This window comes from Oncorhynchus tshawytscha, linkage group LG02 (assembly GCF_018296145.1).
Source record: "Oncorhynchus tshawytscha isolate Ot180627B linkage group LG02, Otsh_v2.0, whole genome shotgun sequence".
Lineage (NCBI taxonomy): Eukaryota > Metazoa > Chordata > Actinopteri > Salmoniformes > Salmonidae > Oncorhynchus > Oncorhynchus tshawytscha.
The window spans coordinates 40826445-40843325 of NC_056430.1; the positions used below are offsets into that span (position 1 = coordinate 40826445).

Genomic DNA, 16881 nt, shown 5'->3' on the forward strand with positions numbered 1-16881 from the left:
CCATGTAGAACCCTTTCCACAGAGGGTTCTACATGGAACCCAAAAGGGTTATGCCTGGTACAAAAAAGGGTTATGCTATGGGGACAGCTGGACAACCCTTTTGGAAACCTTTTTAGTAAGACTAGGCAGTGTGCCAGACTGAATGAAAGGCTGTAGGCTACTAAACACTGTATGTTTGAGTGACACTTTCTGAGGTAACTGTTTTAAAAAAAAACTCTGATAATGCATAACAATGCAGCTGATTTATGCATCTGTAAGTCAATCAATCACTCCACAGATTTGGCCTTGTGTTCTCCATCTGTATAATACTTGGCAAGATGTTTCCTGGTACTAAACCAGCATTAAAATAAGTACATATTTACAGTGCCTTCAGAATGTTTTTACAAACCCTTGACTTTTTCCACATGTTACAAAGTGGGATTCAAATTGATTTAATTGTAATATTTCGTCAACAATCTACACAAAATACTCTGTAATATCAAAGTGGAAGATTTTTTTCATTTCTAAAACATTTATGAAAAATACAACACCAATATATCTTGATTAGATAAGTACATGTTAGAATCACCTTTGGCAGCAATTACAGCTGTGAGTCTTTCTGGGTATGTCTCTAAGAGATTTCCACACCTAAATTGTGCAATATTTGCCCATTATTCTTTTAGAAATTATTCTAAAGTGCCATCCGTTTTGTCACTAAAGCACCTTATACCACCCACCACTGCGACCTGTATGCTCTAGTCGGCTGGCCCTCGCTACATATTCGTCGCCAGACCCACTGGCTCCAGGTCATCTACAAGTCCATGCTAGGTAAAGCTCCGCCTTATCTCAGTTCACTGGTCACGATGGCAACACCCACCCGTAGCACGCGCTCCAGCAGGTGTATCTCACTGATCATCCCTAAAGCCAACACCTCATTTGGCCGCCTTTCGTTCCAGTTCTCTGCTGCCTGTGACTGGAACGAATTGCAAAAATCGCTGAAGTTGGAGACTTTTATCTCTCTCACTAACTTCAAACATCTGCTATCTGAGCAGCTAACCGATCGCTGCAGCTGTACATAGTCTATCGGTAAATAGCCCACCCCTTTTTTTACCTACCTCATCCCCATACTGTTTTTATTTATTTACTTTTCTGCTCTTTTGCACACCAATATCTCTACCTGTACATGACCATCTGATCATTTATCACTCCAATGTTAATCTGCAAAATTGTAATTATTCGCCTACCTCCTCATGCCTTTTGCACACAATGTATATAGACTCCCTTTTTTTCTACTGTGTTATTGACTTGTTAATTGTTTACTCCATGTGTAACTCTGTGTTGTCTGTTCACACTGCTATGCTTTATCTTGGCCAGGTCACAGTTGCAAATGAGAACTTGTTCTCAACTAGCCTACCTGGTTAAATAAAGGTGAAATAAAAAAATAAAAATAAAAATTCAAGATCTGTCATTTTCAGGTCTTGCCATAGATTTTCAAGCAGATGTGTGTGAGGTGTATATTTTTGTTTCAAAGTAGATTTGTTTAAGACTACCAAGAAACACTCTGTGTGACAATGATTTAGCCAGCTGCAGTAAAAGGTTAAGTCAAAACTGTAACTTGGCCACTCAGGAACATTTACTGTCTTCTTGGTAATCAACTCAATGTAGATTTGGCCTTGTGTTTTAGGTTAGGTGAATTTATCTCCCAGTGTCTGCTGAACCAGGCCTGCTGAACCAGGTTTTCCTCTATAATTTCACCTGTGCATAGCTCCATTCTGTTTCTTTTTTTATCCTGAAAAACTCCCCAGTCCTTAACAATTACAAGCATACCCATAACCTGATGCAGGCACCACTATGCTTGAAAATATGTTGAGTGTTACTCAGTAATGCATTGTATTGAATTTGCCCCAAACATAACACTTTGTACTCAGGACAAATATTTATTGCTTTACCACATTTTTGCAGTATTACTTTAGTACATTGTTGCAAACAGGATACATGTTTTGGAATAGTTTTATTCTGTACATGCTTTCTTCTTTTCACTGTCATTTAAGTTAGTATTGTGGAGTAACTAAAATGTTGTTGATCCATCCTCAGTTTTCACCTATCACAGCCATTAAACTCTGTAACTGTTTTAAAGTCACCATTGGCCTCATGGTGAAATCCCTGAGCGGTTTCCTTCCTCTCTGGAAACTGAATTAGGAAGGACACTTGTGTCTTTGTAGTGACTGGGTGTATTGATACACCATCCAAAGTGTAATTATTAACTTCCACCATCCTTAAAGGGATATTCAATATCTGCTTCTTCTTTTTTTTTACCCATCTACCGATAGGTGCCCTTCTTTGTGAGGCATTGGAAAACCTCCCTGGTCTTTGTAGTTGAATCTGTATTTGAAATTCACTGCTCGACTGAGGGACCTTACATATAATTGCATGTGTGTGGCATAAAGATGAGGTAGTCATTCAACAATCATGTTAAACACTATTATTGCATACAGAGTCCATGCAACTTATTATGTGACTTGTTAAACACATTTTACTCATTAACTTAATAAAGGGGTTGAATACTTATTGACTCTTATTGACTCAATTGACATTTCAGCTTTATATTTTTTTATTGTTTTGTAAACATTTCAAAAACATTGTTCCACTTTGACATTAAGGGGTATTGTGTGTAGGCAAGTGACAAACAATCTCAATTTAATCCATTTTCAATTCAGACTGTGACACAATGAAATGTAGACAAAGTCAAGGGGTCTGAATACTTTCTGAAGGCACTGTAGGTAGTTAATGACCCCCCTTTGCTCTAATTTTACCTGATACATGAACTGGAGACAAGGCTAACCTTGCCGGCTGACCTTTCCTTAAGTGTTTGTTCCCCATATGAAGTGAGGCTTGAATCAGATGATATGGTGTCATTCTTTCCTTGTGGAAAGATGATATTAAACAGGCAAAGACTCAGAGATGGCGTCAAGATGAACACTTCTGAGGAGTTTGCACAGTATAAAATAGGTAATATATTCAATCAAAATGTGATAATTGATCTCATACCCTCCCCTATGTTGTGATCAGGATGGAATACAAACATAGCTGCCTGCTCAGCAATGCTCTCACAGCCTAGATATTTATCACCAAGTGTTTTAAGCCTTATTTTGCTACAACCTTTTGTATAAAACTGTCTCGCTCACTCTCTTCAGTGGTGATTTAGCCCCTCCTTGGCAACGGTACTGAAAGTCCATATTTGAGCAAACACGTTCATTTTTATGTTGTACCTCTTTCATTTTTATATTTTGTGTCAAGTAGATATGTATTAAAACTACCTGTTTCAGTTTTGCAGGTAGCCTACACTCTTTTTCAATGCTGCTTTGTGGTAAGTAAATGGATTTATGTGTTGGACCGTTTCTTCCCAGTTAATTAACTCTTAGTAGAACAATGTGATGAAGTTGGCAAAGTTAGTTCCTTTCAGAAACAGTTATTTGTTGCAGCATCTGCACTTGGCCTCATACAGGCATGCATACTGTATAACACTAAGAATGTGGTGTGGAAGATGAGACTGTAGTGCAAGTTGTGGTATGATGAGGATCGCTCAGTGCCTTTCTTCAGTGTCTTTCTTCCTTCATGTAGTTTTCACCATCAGATAGGTGCAATAGCCACTTCAACGAACCTCATGTGAGCATATTTTCCTGAATGATATGTTGTGCTGTTAAAAAAGGGGGCAGTAAAATACATCTGAATTATCTTGAGGTTTTAGAGGAGAAATGACCCCCAGACCTACAGATGTATGATACTTTGACAGAATATTTGTGGGGGGAAAAAGGAATACCAGTTTTGTCAAAGCACTGATAAGGACCCCATATTGGCATAGCTCAGCTATACGCTGAAAGGGACACCAGGTGGTCTGTTGTTCACAGGCTGTTATACTGTATATGAAAAGACAAATGCTGAATTTATGCATGTGGAGCTAAATTACAAGAAGTCAAAACAATAATAGCTACCAGTTTTATTCATCAAATGTCAATACAGCAGCAGGAGCGGTGATAATGCACTGACTAATGTAACTGTGTGACGATGTTTAGGAGGAATACGACATCATCAGGCATGCATTAGTGGTTCAATCAGTGATATCCGAGGAAGAAGGTGTTTGTGTGACACAATTCATTTCAATGATAAATTATGAAAACAATTGACACGGTATGGATATGGTTTGCAGATTTATTTTTGATTAATGAGAACATTTTTACCAAAAATCATATTGTATGACCTGTTGATAATGTGTCTCATCTGGACTTCGTCCCTCACTCTTCAGCCACATTCCCCTGGAAAAGAATGTGAAAATAATTTTTAAAAACATCTTGCTTATACTTTACCATAATGGGATTTCTATAGCTTATATATTAACCATTTGCTGCATTGCAATGTATTACAGTATACAGTTGAAGTCGGAAGTAACATACACTTAGGTTGGAGTCATTAAAACTCGTTTTTCAACCACTCCACAAATTCTTTGTTAACAAAAAAAAAAAAGTTTTTTATAACTGTCGTTAAATGTATTTGTACCTTGCTACCAATTTCACGGCTCTTGGCTCTCAACTTGTTGACCTGGGACTCAGAGATGTCGGCACGCTCCTGAGCTTCCTCCAGCTCATGCTGCACCTTCCTGTACCTGGACAGGTGAATGTTGGACTGCTCCTCCTGTAGGATTCGCAAATACACATTTCAACAATGATGCTGCATTTTTTTGGCAAAACATGCAAAGTTCAAACTTCTTATGAATTGTTTACCTTATCATCATCAAAATCTTATAAATAAAGAAGTAAGGATCATACCAAAAGTACAACAGAAACCAACTACACGGTAAAAGGTCTCAGTAAACTTGATTCTTTTACATATCCCATTTTATATTGTGCTTCTGTTTTTACTGCAAGCTGTACCTTAGATATGATTTTATATGTACAAAATAGATTTCCATCTTTTGGATCTTTTCCATCTCCATCTCTTTTTCCATCAGTATTTACTAGGCCTATTTATAACATTATAATATATGCCTTTGCGCAGATGCTTTAATCTAAAACAATTAACAGTCAATCTATAAATTAAGTTTGTTATTAGGTAATAGACCATGGCGCTTGCAACACAAAGGGTCATGGGTTTGAATCTTCTGGGGCCACCCATATGTAAAATGTGGCCCCAGAAGATTCAAACCCACGACCCTTCGCATTGCGAGCGACATGGTCTACCGACTGAGCCGCACAGGATCACTACTTTACTTTATTTACAGTCTGCTTTAATTAGTAACAACTTCCTCTGTTACATTATTATTACCTAATACCAAACTTGATTTATTAAGGATTCCTTGAAACAAGTACGTATAAGTACCTAACATATAGTTAGTTATTCATTTGTTTGAACATTTTTAAATAAGTAGCAAAATTCTGTTTTTTATTATGTCACCATTACTTTAAATATCTGTCATTGAGTATCATACTCACAGCATCCTCAGCCGCTCTCTTGTAGGCCTTCATTTTTAACTGAAGCCTGTCCACCAGATCTTGCAGCCTGCTCACATTTTTATTGTCCTCTTCGGTCTGCACAGTTTACAAGAGATTGACATTTCGATTTCAAATGGTCCAGTGCAGTATACAATATCTTGTTTTTTATTATCAAGATTCATGGTTGTACCTGGTAGGTGAGCTCCTTGACTCTCCTCTCATATTTACGAACACCTTTAATAGCTTCAGCTCCACGTTTCTGTTCAGCATCAACTTCACTCTCCAGGTCACGGACCTTACATACAGGAGTTCCATTTTTTAGCAGTTAAGGTTTCATATATAATGTAGCTTGTTCTAGATCCGTATATGCTGTAGTATATAGTACATACCCTAGCCTCCAGTTTCTGGAGTTGCTTCTTTCCACCCTTCATGGCCAGATTCTCAGCCTCATCCAGACGGTGCTGCAGGTCCTTCACTGTGACCTCCAGGTTCTTCTTCATCCTCTCCAGGTGAGAGCTGGTGTCCTGCTCCTTCTTCAGCTCCTCTGCCATCATGGCAGCCTGGAATAACATGTTGTGTATATTGATTATATGAACACTTCTGCAGTACTTGTAAAGGGTAAAGTATGTAATACTTGCTGATTGTGTATGTAAATTAAATGTCCAAACTATTTTTGATTTCATTCTGAGATATTGTAATTATTACTCAAGACAATTCTAATGGATCTGAACAAAGTAGATGCAGAAGGAAGAAAATGAAACTCACATCAGTAATAGCCTTCTTGGCCTTCTCTTCTGCGTTTCTTGCCTCCTGGACAGTGTCTTCCATTTCACCTTGGATCTGATTAAGGTCAACCTCCAGCTTCTTCTTAGTGTTGATGAGGCTGGTATTCTGAATGAATGGGGGGCATTTAATCACATGCCAAAACTTGATTGTACCTCTCCCGATTTGTAACTGAGAGAAAGTTCATATTTTATATGTACCTGAGAGTGCAGCAGTCCAACACGCTCACTGGCATCAACCAGCTCCTGTTCGGCCACTTTGCGGCCTCTCTCTGTCTGCTCCAGGGCAGCCCTCAGTTCTTCAATCTCAGCCATCATCAGGTTATTCCTGCGCTCCACCATGGCTACTTGTTCCTTCATGTCATCTGCGACGCGAATGGCGTCATCAAGTTGCAGTTGGGCATCCTGAAGTTTAGAGGAAAATGTATTCTAACATCATCTAAAGAGAAAGAACAATTCATTTGGGACTCCATACAAAAATGAAGTATATATACCTTGAGTGCTCCCTGGACGTTCCTCAGCTGTTTCTGGGCTTCAGCAGCCTGGCGGTTGGCATGGCTCAGCTGAATCTCCATCTCATTAAGGTCTCCCTCCATCTTCTTCTTGACTCTCATGGCATCATTCCTGCTCCTGATCTCAGAGTCCAGAGTGCTCTGCATGGAGTCCATCATCCTCTGGCTGTTCCTCTTGATTTGCTCTGTCTCCTCATCCTTCTCTGCCAGCCTCCTGTCAACTTCACCTTTGATCTGGTTGAGCTCCAGCTGTATACGAAGAATCTTGGATTCCTCATGTTCCAGTGTGCCCTAAATAATAGAATTGAACAATGACCAAAGTAATGTAGGGATCTAGGTATGACATGTATATCATCATGATGACTTTGTTGACATAAAAACTCTTGTGGGGTCTACCTCTGCTTCCTCTAGCGCAGCCTGGATTTCTGCCTTCTCATTCTCCACTGTCTTCTTTGCCTTATCCAGCTCATGGATGCTCTTTCCAGACTCACTGACCAGTTCAGTCAGGTCAGAGATCTCATCTATTGAAATGAAAAGGGGAGGTAAATGAACAACATTGTAGATTTGTATCCACACAGCATAAACGGTGCACTGACATGTTTTGTTGTCGTTATTTTTATTTCCCCATACGTTGCAGGTTCTTGTTCTCCCTCTTCAGTGTTTCCAGGTGGTCCAAACATTCTTCATAGGAGTTCTTCATCTTGAACAGCTCGGTGCTGAGAGAGCGGGCCTCTTTCAGAGACCCCTCTAGCTCTGCCTGGCCCTCCTCATACTTCTGCTTCCACTCGGTCAGAACCTGGGAAAACAGTTAAGTAAATTAATACACAAGATTAAATGCATAGATTTGACTGTATTTCATTCACATCTTTGTGAAAACATTACCTTGTCAAAGTTCCTCTGCTTCTTGTCAAGCTGGGCAGCTGAAGCATTAGCTCGCTCCACATCAATCATGAGATCCTCCACTTCACCTAGGAGTCTCTGCTTGGTCTTCTCCAGAGAAGCACACTTGGCGTTTGTTGCTTCAACAGCCTCCTGTGCATCTTGCAGACGCTGAGTAAGCTTTTTCCTGTCAAAAGAAAAAAACTCAGATTTTAGCTCTTGTAGGTACTTTGGTGAGTATGAAGAGTGGTAGAATGTTTTTCAATTACTTGGCATCCTCAAGCTCCTCAGTGCGCTGAATGGCATCAATTTCATATCTGGATCTCCACTGAGCCACCTCACTGTTGGCCTTGGACAATGCCCGCTGCAGTTCAGCCTTGGCCTCCTGCTCCTCCTCATACTGCTCCCGAAGCAGATCACAGTCATGGCGGGCTGACTGCAGACCATGGGCTAGGGCATTTTTGGCCTAATGGTCAACAGTATGGGGGGGGGGGAGTCAAATTGAGCACTTAAGCCAAATATAACATTTATATGAATCACAAAGATGCAGTATAGTAGAAGATGGCATTGAACCTTCACTTCCTCTTCAATCTGCCTTTTGACATCCTCAATCTGCTGTGTGAAGGTCTGCTTGGCCCTGGTCAACTGGGAAACAAGAGATTCTTTCTCCTCCATCTGACGACCAAGTTCACCTGATTGAGACAGAGAAAGTTAGCTCTTTTTTGGTATTATGTAAAACAAACAGAAATACAAACTTTTCATTTTAAACTCACCATTCTCAGTCAGAAGCCTTGCTCTCTGAACATTTATGTCATTAAGTTGGCGGACATGCTCATCATTCTTTGTCTTCAATTCACTCAGTTGATCCTCAAGGCTTCGGCACATTTTCTCTAGATTACCCTATAAACAATGTTCAACAGGTTATCGAGCAATTTTTCATGCTTTTTGATAAGTGTATTTATATATATTTGTATATATATATTCTGGCAACCACATCATCTCCCACCTTTGCCTTGGCAATAGCTTCCATGTTGCTGGAGAGGTCATCACTCTCCATTTTGAATTCACTCTTCTCCTTCTCCAGCTTCTGCTTGACACGCTGGAGGTTGTCTATTTGTTCTCCCAGTTCTGCCACAGTGTCGGCCTGCTTCCTACGGAGTGCAGCAGCTGTGGCCTCATGCTGCAGGGTGGACTCTTCAAGATCACGACGCAGCTTCTGGAACTCAGCCTCACGCTTCTTGCTCATCTCAATCTGGACAGATGTTGCACCTCCAGCTTCTTCAAGCCTTTCACTGATCTCCTCAAGTTCCCTGGAGAGATCAGACCTCTGCTTCTCAACCTTGGCCCGTGCAGCACGTTCAGCTTCAATCTCCTCTTCTAGCTCTTCAATACGGGCCTGAAATATATAATGTACTTAAATGTTTATTTGCTTAAAATATGCAATTCGGAAGATAGTGAATCTATCCCATGAATCTTATTCAGTGTGGTATGTTGAACCGACAGTTCACCTGGAGTTCTTTGATTTTCTTCTGAAGCTGAGCACCCAATGCCTGTTCATCTTCAATTTTGCTGAGAAGTTGGCTTGTCTCAAAGTCCTTCCTGTTTGAAATAAAACATATATATTAAAAGATGTATCAGGCGATCAGTTCTGAGAGAATGGTTCAACAACTGTTTATATTTTAAATGTACTTCTTGATCTTCTCATCAGACTGCTGCTTGTCATTCTCCAGGTCCATCAAGGACTCCAGGGCCAGTTTCAGATCTCCTTCAAGCTTCCTCTTGGCTCTCTCAAGGTCCATGCGGACCTTCTTTTCTTGCTCAAGGGAACCCTCCAACTAGACCACACAAGAACAGTTTCACAATATTTGGTTAACTGTTAATTTATTGTATTTCCTGTGATGGTAATATTAAGCTGTTTTAAGGTTGTCACATCTCTTACATCATCAACTTGCTGTTCAAGCTTGGTCTTGGCTTTGGTCAGATTGTTGACTTTGTCTTCCTCAGCCTGGAGATCATCAAGGACTTGCTGGTGCGCCTCTTGGAGGGCTTTCTTCTCCTTCGTCAACTTGATAAGGCTCTCATCTTGAGAAGACATCTCCTCTGTCAGGTTTTTAACCTAAATTGAATAATTTAATCTCAAATCATCAATGCTCTGTCTTTTACATTTAAAATTAATGCAAAAATTCATGGCTTATAATAAATGGTAAACCTTATTTTCAGTGGCATGTTTCTCCTTTTCCACTTTGGCCAAGGTGAGCTCCAAGTCATCAATGTCTTTCTTTAGTTCAGAGCACTCGTCCTCCAGTTTCCTTTTCTTGGCAGTCAGTTCAGCATTGAGCTCCTCCTCATCCTCCAGCCGCTCAAATGTCTCTTTGAGTTTGGCTTCCATCTGGATCTTACTCTTAATGAGTCCCTCACATCTTTCCTCAGTATCACAGAGAGTATTCTCTTCCTACAACAGGCACAACATAAATGAGGCAACACTGGAAGTCAAAGGTCAATAAAATGACGTGAACAAGAATTGTATTAAACAGGCAATTTATTAACTTACCGCTGCTATCTGTAGCTGCAGATCATTATTTTCCTGCAACAGAGAAACTATCTTTCCCTCAAGCCCTTTTATCTTGGCCAACGCCTTGGCCAGATCCTCCTTCATTTTCTCAAAGTTTTCCTTCATTGCAGCCATCTCTTTTTCAGTTTCTGCTGATTTTAAAAGAGGCTTGATCTTGAAGTACAGCTTCATCCATGGCCAGTGTTTCACATTCATAAATGAGCGGATGTTGTATTGGATGGAGTAAATTGCTTCTCTGTAAATAATAATCATAAAATAAATAGTTTTTGGGGGGGGATTCTCTTCACTGGCTCAAATACATGTACTCTTTAAAATGTGTAGTGTAGCTACCGTCTCGCCATCATCTTGACAAACTCTTTCCTCATGACGTAACCTCTGCACAGGGCCTGAGTCATGGTCACCAGAGTAACCAGTTTCTCATCTCGCATCTCCTCCAGAGTACCCAACAGACCAGCTTTGAAGAACACCTGTAGGAATATGTATCTTGATTATATTTATAGAAAATAAAGAACTAGTTGTTGTTTTTTTGATGGAGCTCAACGGTTTTTTTTTTTTTTGGGGGGGTGATGGTGCTGTCTATTGCTCTACCTTGGTGTGCCCAAACTTGTACTGACTCTTGTCCACATCTATTGATCCCAGGAGCTTCTCTGAAGCCTTCTTGTTGTCAATAAATTGTCCATCAGGGATGACACTTGCATTCAATACTTTGTATCTGAAATTATGATTAAGGGAGATATAAAAAAAATACATCACCAAATAAATGTGTATTTGATGTGATCATGCCTATGAAAAAAGTACTTGAAAATCTTGTTGGCATTTTCCCTTAATGAACATGAATTACCTCTGCTTGAAGTCACCATATTGGATTCTGCTGGGGAAGCCCTTTCTGCAGATTCTGATGCCTTCCAGTACACCATTACACCTCAGCTGGTGGATGACCAGGAAGTTCTCCATCAGACCTAACGACAAGAAAGTAGCATGTTCTACGACTTTCCTCAAGTTAGCCAGTACAACAAAGGAGCCTTATTTTCTTAGAATCTTTATAAATGTGGTTTAAAATACTTGACAATGAGCCCAGACCTGGTGTCTTTGATTCATTGGGAATCAAACAGCGCACAAAGTGAGGATGGGTACTCCTCAAGTTGGTCATCAGCTTGCCCAAATTCTCCTGTGGGATTGGAAAATGTGTGAGTTGTGAGATTCTATAATAAACAACGTTATGTTTGACACTTTTACATTTCAAGCCACATTCTGTAAGATGTCCAGTCATTTCAATTAATGAAATATACCTATGGATTTTAAAGAATATCAACTATGAACAACTTAAAGAGATGTTATACAGTACACCTGTTTTACCTTATCATAACCAAAAAATGAAATACAAGATGATAATGACCAACTAGCCCCCAAAATGTTCATTTGACAAAGTATTGCACTGTAGTGCATCATCATAATAAAGGATAATATACATTTAGATACCCTGAACAGAGCAGACACAGTCTGGAAGGAACCACCCTTCTTCTTCTTGCCTCCTCCTCCTCGTGCTGCATCTGTTTACAAATGTGTTAGGCCAGTTATATTCTTATTCCAATTAGACTTTTACATGATTTCTGACTGAACACTAATATTGACTCACAAATATACATTATATACAGTGGGTCATTAAATAATACTGTATTGTATATATTGTGTATTGTGTGTATATATAATCATAAATAAATCCAGTGTACTGAGATTTCCAGTAATACCAATGCCATCAGTTTAACTCAAATGACCACTTCAACCGCAATGCTTTTATAATCATAACCTATATAACAAGGGAAGGGGTAGATATAGTCTCATCTTGTAGTATGAGCAATTCTAGATAATATGGGATTTACCGTCTGCTTGTGAAGCTGCTGCTCCTACATACAGCATAGCCAACAGTTTGACTGAGGACTTCTGGTACAGTTGCACAACGGAGTCATTCAGGGGGTCCTTGTTCTTGTCCAGCCAGCCTGTGACATTGTAGTCCACAGTACCGGCATAGTGCACCAGGGCAAAGTGGGCCTCAGCCTTGCCTTTCCCAGGTTTAGGCTTCTCAAACGCTTTGGTTTTACCAATATGCTGGTCATACAGCTTGCTCTTGAAGGTAGTGTCTGAAGCCTTGGGGAACATGCACTCCTCTTCAAGGATGGAGAAGATGCCCATTGGCTGTGGGTGACAAGATGTGAAATATTAAACTGTTAAGCAGACATGCCTTTTATTGTATTGTCTGCTTTCTTAAGATTTCACCTACCTTCTCAATAAGCTCAATGCAGGCAGCCAAGTCCATCCCAAAGTCAATGAACTCCCATTCAATTCCCTCTTTCTTGTACTCCTCTTGCTCCAGTACGAACATGTGGTGGTTGAAGAACTGTTGTAGTTTCTCATTGGTGAAGTTGATGCAAAGTTGCTCCAAGCTGTTGTACTGAAGTTTAAATTCAGAAACGTTGAAAGTCAAGAGTTACCCAACATGACTGCTAGTTCATATTTTGATCAGTAGATATTGTACAGGCATAATGTCTGCTCTTGGTTAAATTGTTTTCAAGCAGCAGGAGAAGCTGAACAGCAACATGCTGAATTTACGGTATACAAATACTCACATCAAAGATTTCAAATCCAGCGATGTCCAGCACACCAATGAAGAATTGTCTGGCCTGCTTTGTGTCTAACATCTCATTGATACGGACGACCATCCACAAGAACATTTTCTCATAGACTGATTTACAGAGGGCCATAGTTGAATTGTTCACCTACAGAAAAAAATATGTTTGTTTTTATCCTGCATAAAATTCACGTTCATTTGACTTTTTGCAAATCTCCCTTGTGAACAATAATTGAGAATAGTCTAAAAGATTCTACCTGTGGTACAGTCTGCCCCTTGGTCACCATCTCATTCCCGACCTTCACTCTGGGGTAGCACAGAGCTTTGAGCAAGTCAGCGGAGTTCAGGCCCATGAGGTAGGAGATTTTATCAGCCTCTGGTTAGGAGAGAAAATGTTATGCTCTTTAAACATTCTTTTTTTGATACATTGCTTAAACCCTTAAATTAGGCTATTTAAATTAGGCTGGAAGAACCTAGAAAATGAACCGTGACCATTTCAAAGGCTTCCAACAGTTGAGTACAGTTGATATGGCAAGAGATAAGGTAGGTTAGTTGTCCATTGAATTTTCTAATTTTATTCTGATATTTACCCTCAGTGCCATCAGGCTCAGCCTGCTCCTCACGCTGCTTCTGCTTGAACTTCATTGCCCCATGATGCATCACAGAACCAGTCAGCTTGTAGATGCCAATCTTCTCCTCAGCAGTGAAGCCTAAAATGTCAATGGCGGTCTATGGAGATTTTAAGAAATGTTTGATTAATGTTTTCAGTAACACAATGATACAGATTGTTAAAATGTTCTCTGGAAAAGTTTAAGGGAATCTTGATGGAATGCAATGTTACTGACTGTCATGCTTTATTAAAATATAAGCTACGATATCAGTTAACATGTGTTTTCGAAGGCAAACAGTCATTATACAAGTTGCTTTTTATCTACTTTTTAGACATGTTCATGTTTTTTAGAGAAACGTTGGCTTCTAATATTCTGTTATATCATGCAATGATGTTTTTCCTACATTTGTAGTTTTTTTTTTACTTACATCAGTGGCGATGAACTCTTCTGTATCATCAATACTCTTGACAGCGATTTCACCGTGACTGATTATGGGATAGTCATAGGGGTTGGTGGTGATCAGAAGTGCCTCTGGAATACAATAATGAATACAATAATTAGAAAAAACAATTTTGCACAGTTACTATTACGAATGTATAATGTATTTACTGTTGACCTTGTTTATTCCATGTCATATTTCGGTATTTGTCTCTCACCCAGCAATTGTGGCTGGTGTCCAGTCATGAGCTGGTAGAAGATGTGGTAGCTTCTCTCAGCGGACAGCTGGAATGTCACTCTAGACTTCTCCAGCAGATCTGTAGCATATATGTTTGTATGAGCAGGAGTCTTTTACACTTGTCAATCACAACTGGATAAAGATACACTGATCATGAAGCACTTACATGTTTCAATATCAGCAGAGGCCAACTTTCCAGTTGTTCCAAAATGGATTCTGATGAACTTACCCTAAAAGGTTCATTGGATATCCATCAGTATACAACCCTTCGTTAACCAAGAAAGCGCACAAATACAAAAATGCATTTTTTTATACTTACAAAGCGTGAGGAGTTGTCATTTCTCACGGTCTTGGCATTACCATAGGCCTCCAGTAGGGGGTTGGCTGCAATGATTTGATCCTCTAGCGACCCCTAGAGATGTCATCACATTTAGTCATGTTTTGATGATGCCTACATACTGGATCTTTGATGCATACAACCCCTTTATACTAGATATGTTAGGCTACAGTAATGTTTCTGACCTTTATTTTCCCAGAAGTAGCAGCCGCTGTTTGTTCCTTCTTGCCTCCAGCCACTGCGATTGTCGCAAAGTACTGGATGACACGTTTGGTGTTCACAGTCTTTCCTGCACCAGATTCTCCACTGTGGGTAGACAGAGATTAGTTAAACTCCTATCATTCTTCTTTTCAATAATCTCACTTACTTTTTTTTTTACTAAACCGCAATATTACTTACTGAACATCCATCAGTGAGCAAGTTGATTGTGTTTTTTAACCATAATCTTACCCTCATTTTCTCATTGATTTGGACTTACGTGATCAGAATTGACTGGTTCTCATGGTCTGAAAACGGAAAGGCATGTGTGAAAAAGTTACAAACATATTGTGCAATTCTGTACATTAAGTCATTTTAGTAGCATGGGTATTTGTGTACCAGTGAGCATGAACTGATAGGCATTATCAGAGATGGAGAAGATGTGGGGTGGGGCTTCAATTCTCTTTTTGCCTCTGTAAGCATTCACAACTACAGAGTCATACACTGGGAGCCACTTGTAGGGGTTCACAGTGACGCAGAACAGCCCAGAGTAGGTCTGTAATAGAGGAGAATAATGTTTGTTAACATTTCAACTCTCCATTGATTCATGTCTTGACCGCTAGATTATCTTTCATTTAAGCTCACGTAGATCATCCATGCTGCGTAACGCTCTTTGAGGTTATACAACACCGTGGCCTCATTGAGGTGGGTCATCATGGCCATGTCCTCAATTTTATCGTACTTTGGAGGGTTCATGGGGTGGATATCATCCTCCTTCACAGTGAGAACCTGTGACAGGAATAACATTTTGTAAATGACTGGTTATTCAAACAATTAGATGATGGTTTTAATTAACTCATATCACAGTTTAGAGCGTAGAAAACAGCATAGCCATCACCGCATTAGAATATGTCAATAAAATATTTTTCACTGCCCTATTTTCCTTCCTACAGAATTCTCACTGTTGTAGACGTCTACTTACTTTGTTACACAGTGTTTTGACAGTGGCTTTTCCACCCTCTTTACTCTGGAGAACCCCTTTGAGGTACATCTCTTTGGGCTCAACCACAAAGAAAGCTGATTTGGCATCAAAGGGAGCGGCCTGGGCTGCAATCCTCTCTCTTTCCGGCTTTCGGAGGTAGATGGCCGCAGGGCCAAATGCCGCCATCTCTGCGTCCGTGCTCATGATTACCCTCTGCCAAGAAAAGACAGAGTTGCTTTATCTACAATGACAAATACCAATGCTAATCATTATCTTCCACAAACAAGAATCTGAATGACTTTTAGATCTTGGTGCTAATGTCCCATGTTCTTACTTACACTACATTTCTCTGAAAACCTTTACTATATGTAATGAACTCTTTATATAATTGTATCAATAAGATCTAGTTAAGCATCTTCCTTTGACTTATCTTGGTAAAGGCTATATTTTGTATTAAACAATTGAAGTGCCCCCCAGTCAGTGTTTCCCCATACTAACATTGTACATGCCAGATACAGTGAACACAATGTACCTCTTTTTTTTGCCCAAGTTCGTAGGATGTTGCTGGGACCAAGTTGGTAAGATGTCGATACTTGAAAAGAAAGAGTTTCGTCAGTTTCCATAACGTTATTATATATGTCTTTTAAAGCACTTGTCTTTCCCTACTAGCACTGACTTTGCTGATAAGTACTTTGTTGACAGAAAATGTACCTGATATGATTGTGATGTGTTGTTGTCTCACCTAGCTATCGTTAGATGAATGCACTAACTGTAAGTCACTCTGCAAAAGAGCGTCTGCTAAATGACAAACGTGTAAAATGTAAATATACACAACTGAAGCTAGTACAAAATGAGTCATCTGTGATTGCAGGAGTTTTTTCCAGAAGTAAACCAGACAAGAATGTATCTCTAAAGGAGCAAATAAGCATCTCTCTGGTCACTAGTAAATCGTTGTGAGAGCTGTGGCACTTACTCACCTTTGCTGGGTGGCCTTCAGTCAGTCCAAGGGTGGTCATAGATGGCTTCTTTTATAGAGAGATTTGTGTTCACTGAGCAGAAGCAGCCCACCCTTTTGGGACGTGTACTTTTTCTTTATTTGGTCATGTACGTCTGCCCCTTCTCACTTCAGCATCCTTACTTGTTGTGTCACTGTTTATATGGGAACTAATAGTGTTAACAGCGTTGTCCAGAACCTGTGCAACATAAGCTAATTATATTCATAAATCATTTTGGTTACAATT

At 39.8% G+C, this 16881-nt stretch overlaps 1 protein-coding gene across 1 annotated transcript; it reads right to left on the bottom strand.

The window, feature by feature from the left end:
• Positions 1 to 4174: 4174 nt before the first annotated feature.
• On the bottom strand, positions 4175 to 16671 carry LOC112215446 (myosin heavy chain, fast skeletal muscle). Its single transcript, XM_024374510.2, has 41 exons — positions 16618 to 16671; positions 16173 to 16232; positions 15641 to 15853; positions 15304 to 15447; positions 15058 to 15214; positions 14939 to 14966; positions 14646 to 14766; positions 14443 to 14535; positions 14290 to 14353; positions 14104 to 14202; positions 13875 to 13978; positions 13427 to 13565; positions 13094 to 13212; positions 12835 to 12984; positions 12489 to 12659; positions 12091 to 12403; positions 11690 to 11760; positions 11291 to 11378; positions 11052 to 11169; positions 10799 to 10922; positions 10541 to 10677; positions 10190 to 10445; positions 9848 to 10090; positions 9578 to 9754; positions 9328 to 9473; positions 9147 to 9237; positions 8645 to 9034; positions 8412 to 8538; positions 8212 to 8330; positions 7908 to 8104; positions 7642 to 7825; positions 7390 to 7555; positions 7156 to 7280; positions 6742 to 7050; positions 6449 to 6652; positions 6231 to 6356; positions 5855 to 6025; positions 5656 to 5760; positions 5466 to 5561; positions 4534 to 4668; positions 4175 to 4292 (listed from the first exon to the last, which is right to left on the bottom strand). The coding sequence occupies exons 1-41, from the start codon at positions 16654 to 16656 to the stop codon at positions 4272 to 4274; spliced, it is 5940 nt and encodes a 1979-aa protein (XP_024230278.1). The 5' UTR covers positions 16657 to 16671; the 3' UTR covers positions 4175 to 4271.
• Between the last annotated feature and the right edge of the window lie 210 nt (positions 16672 to 16881).

Bases quoted from the DNA above. Each gene is read 5' to 3' on its own strand.
- LOC112215446 (XM_024374510.2), bottom strand. From the start codon at position 16,656: ATGACCACCCTTGGACTGACTGAAGGCCACCCAGCAAAG. The intron at 14,767-14,938 runs GTAAGTCCAAAT...GTCTACCCACAG, and splicing joins AACCAGTCAATTCTGATCAC to TGGAGAATCTGGTGCAGGAA. The intron at 9,035-9,146 runs GTGAACTGTCGG...TATATATTTCAG, and splicing joins AGAAAATCAAAGAACTCCAG to GCCCGTATTGAAGAGCTAGA.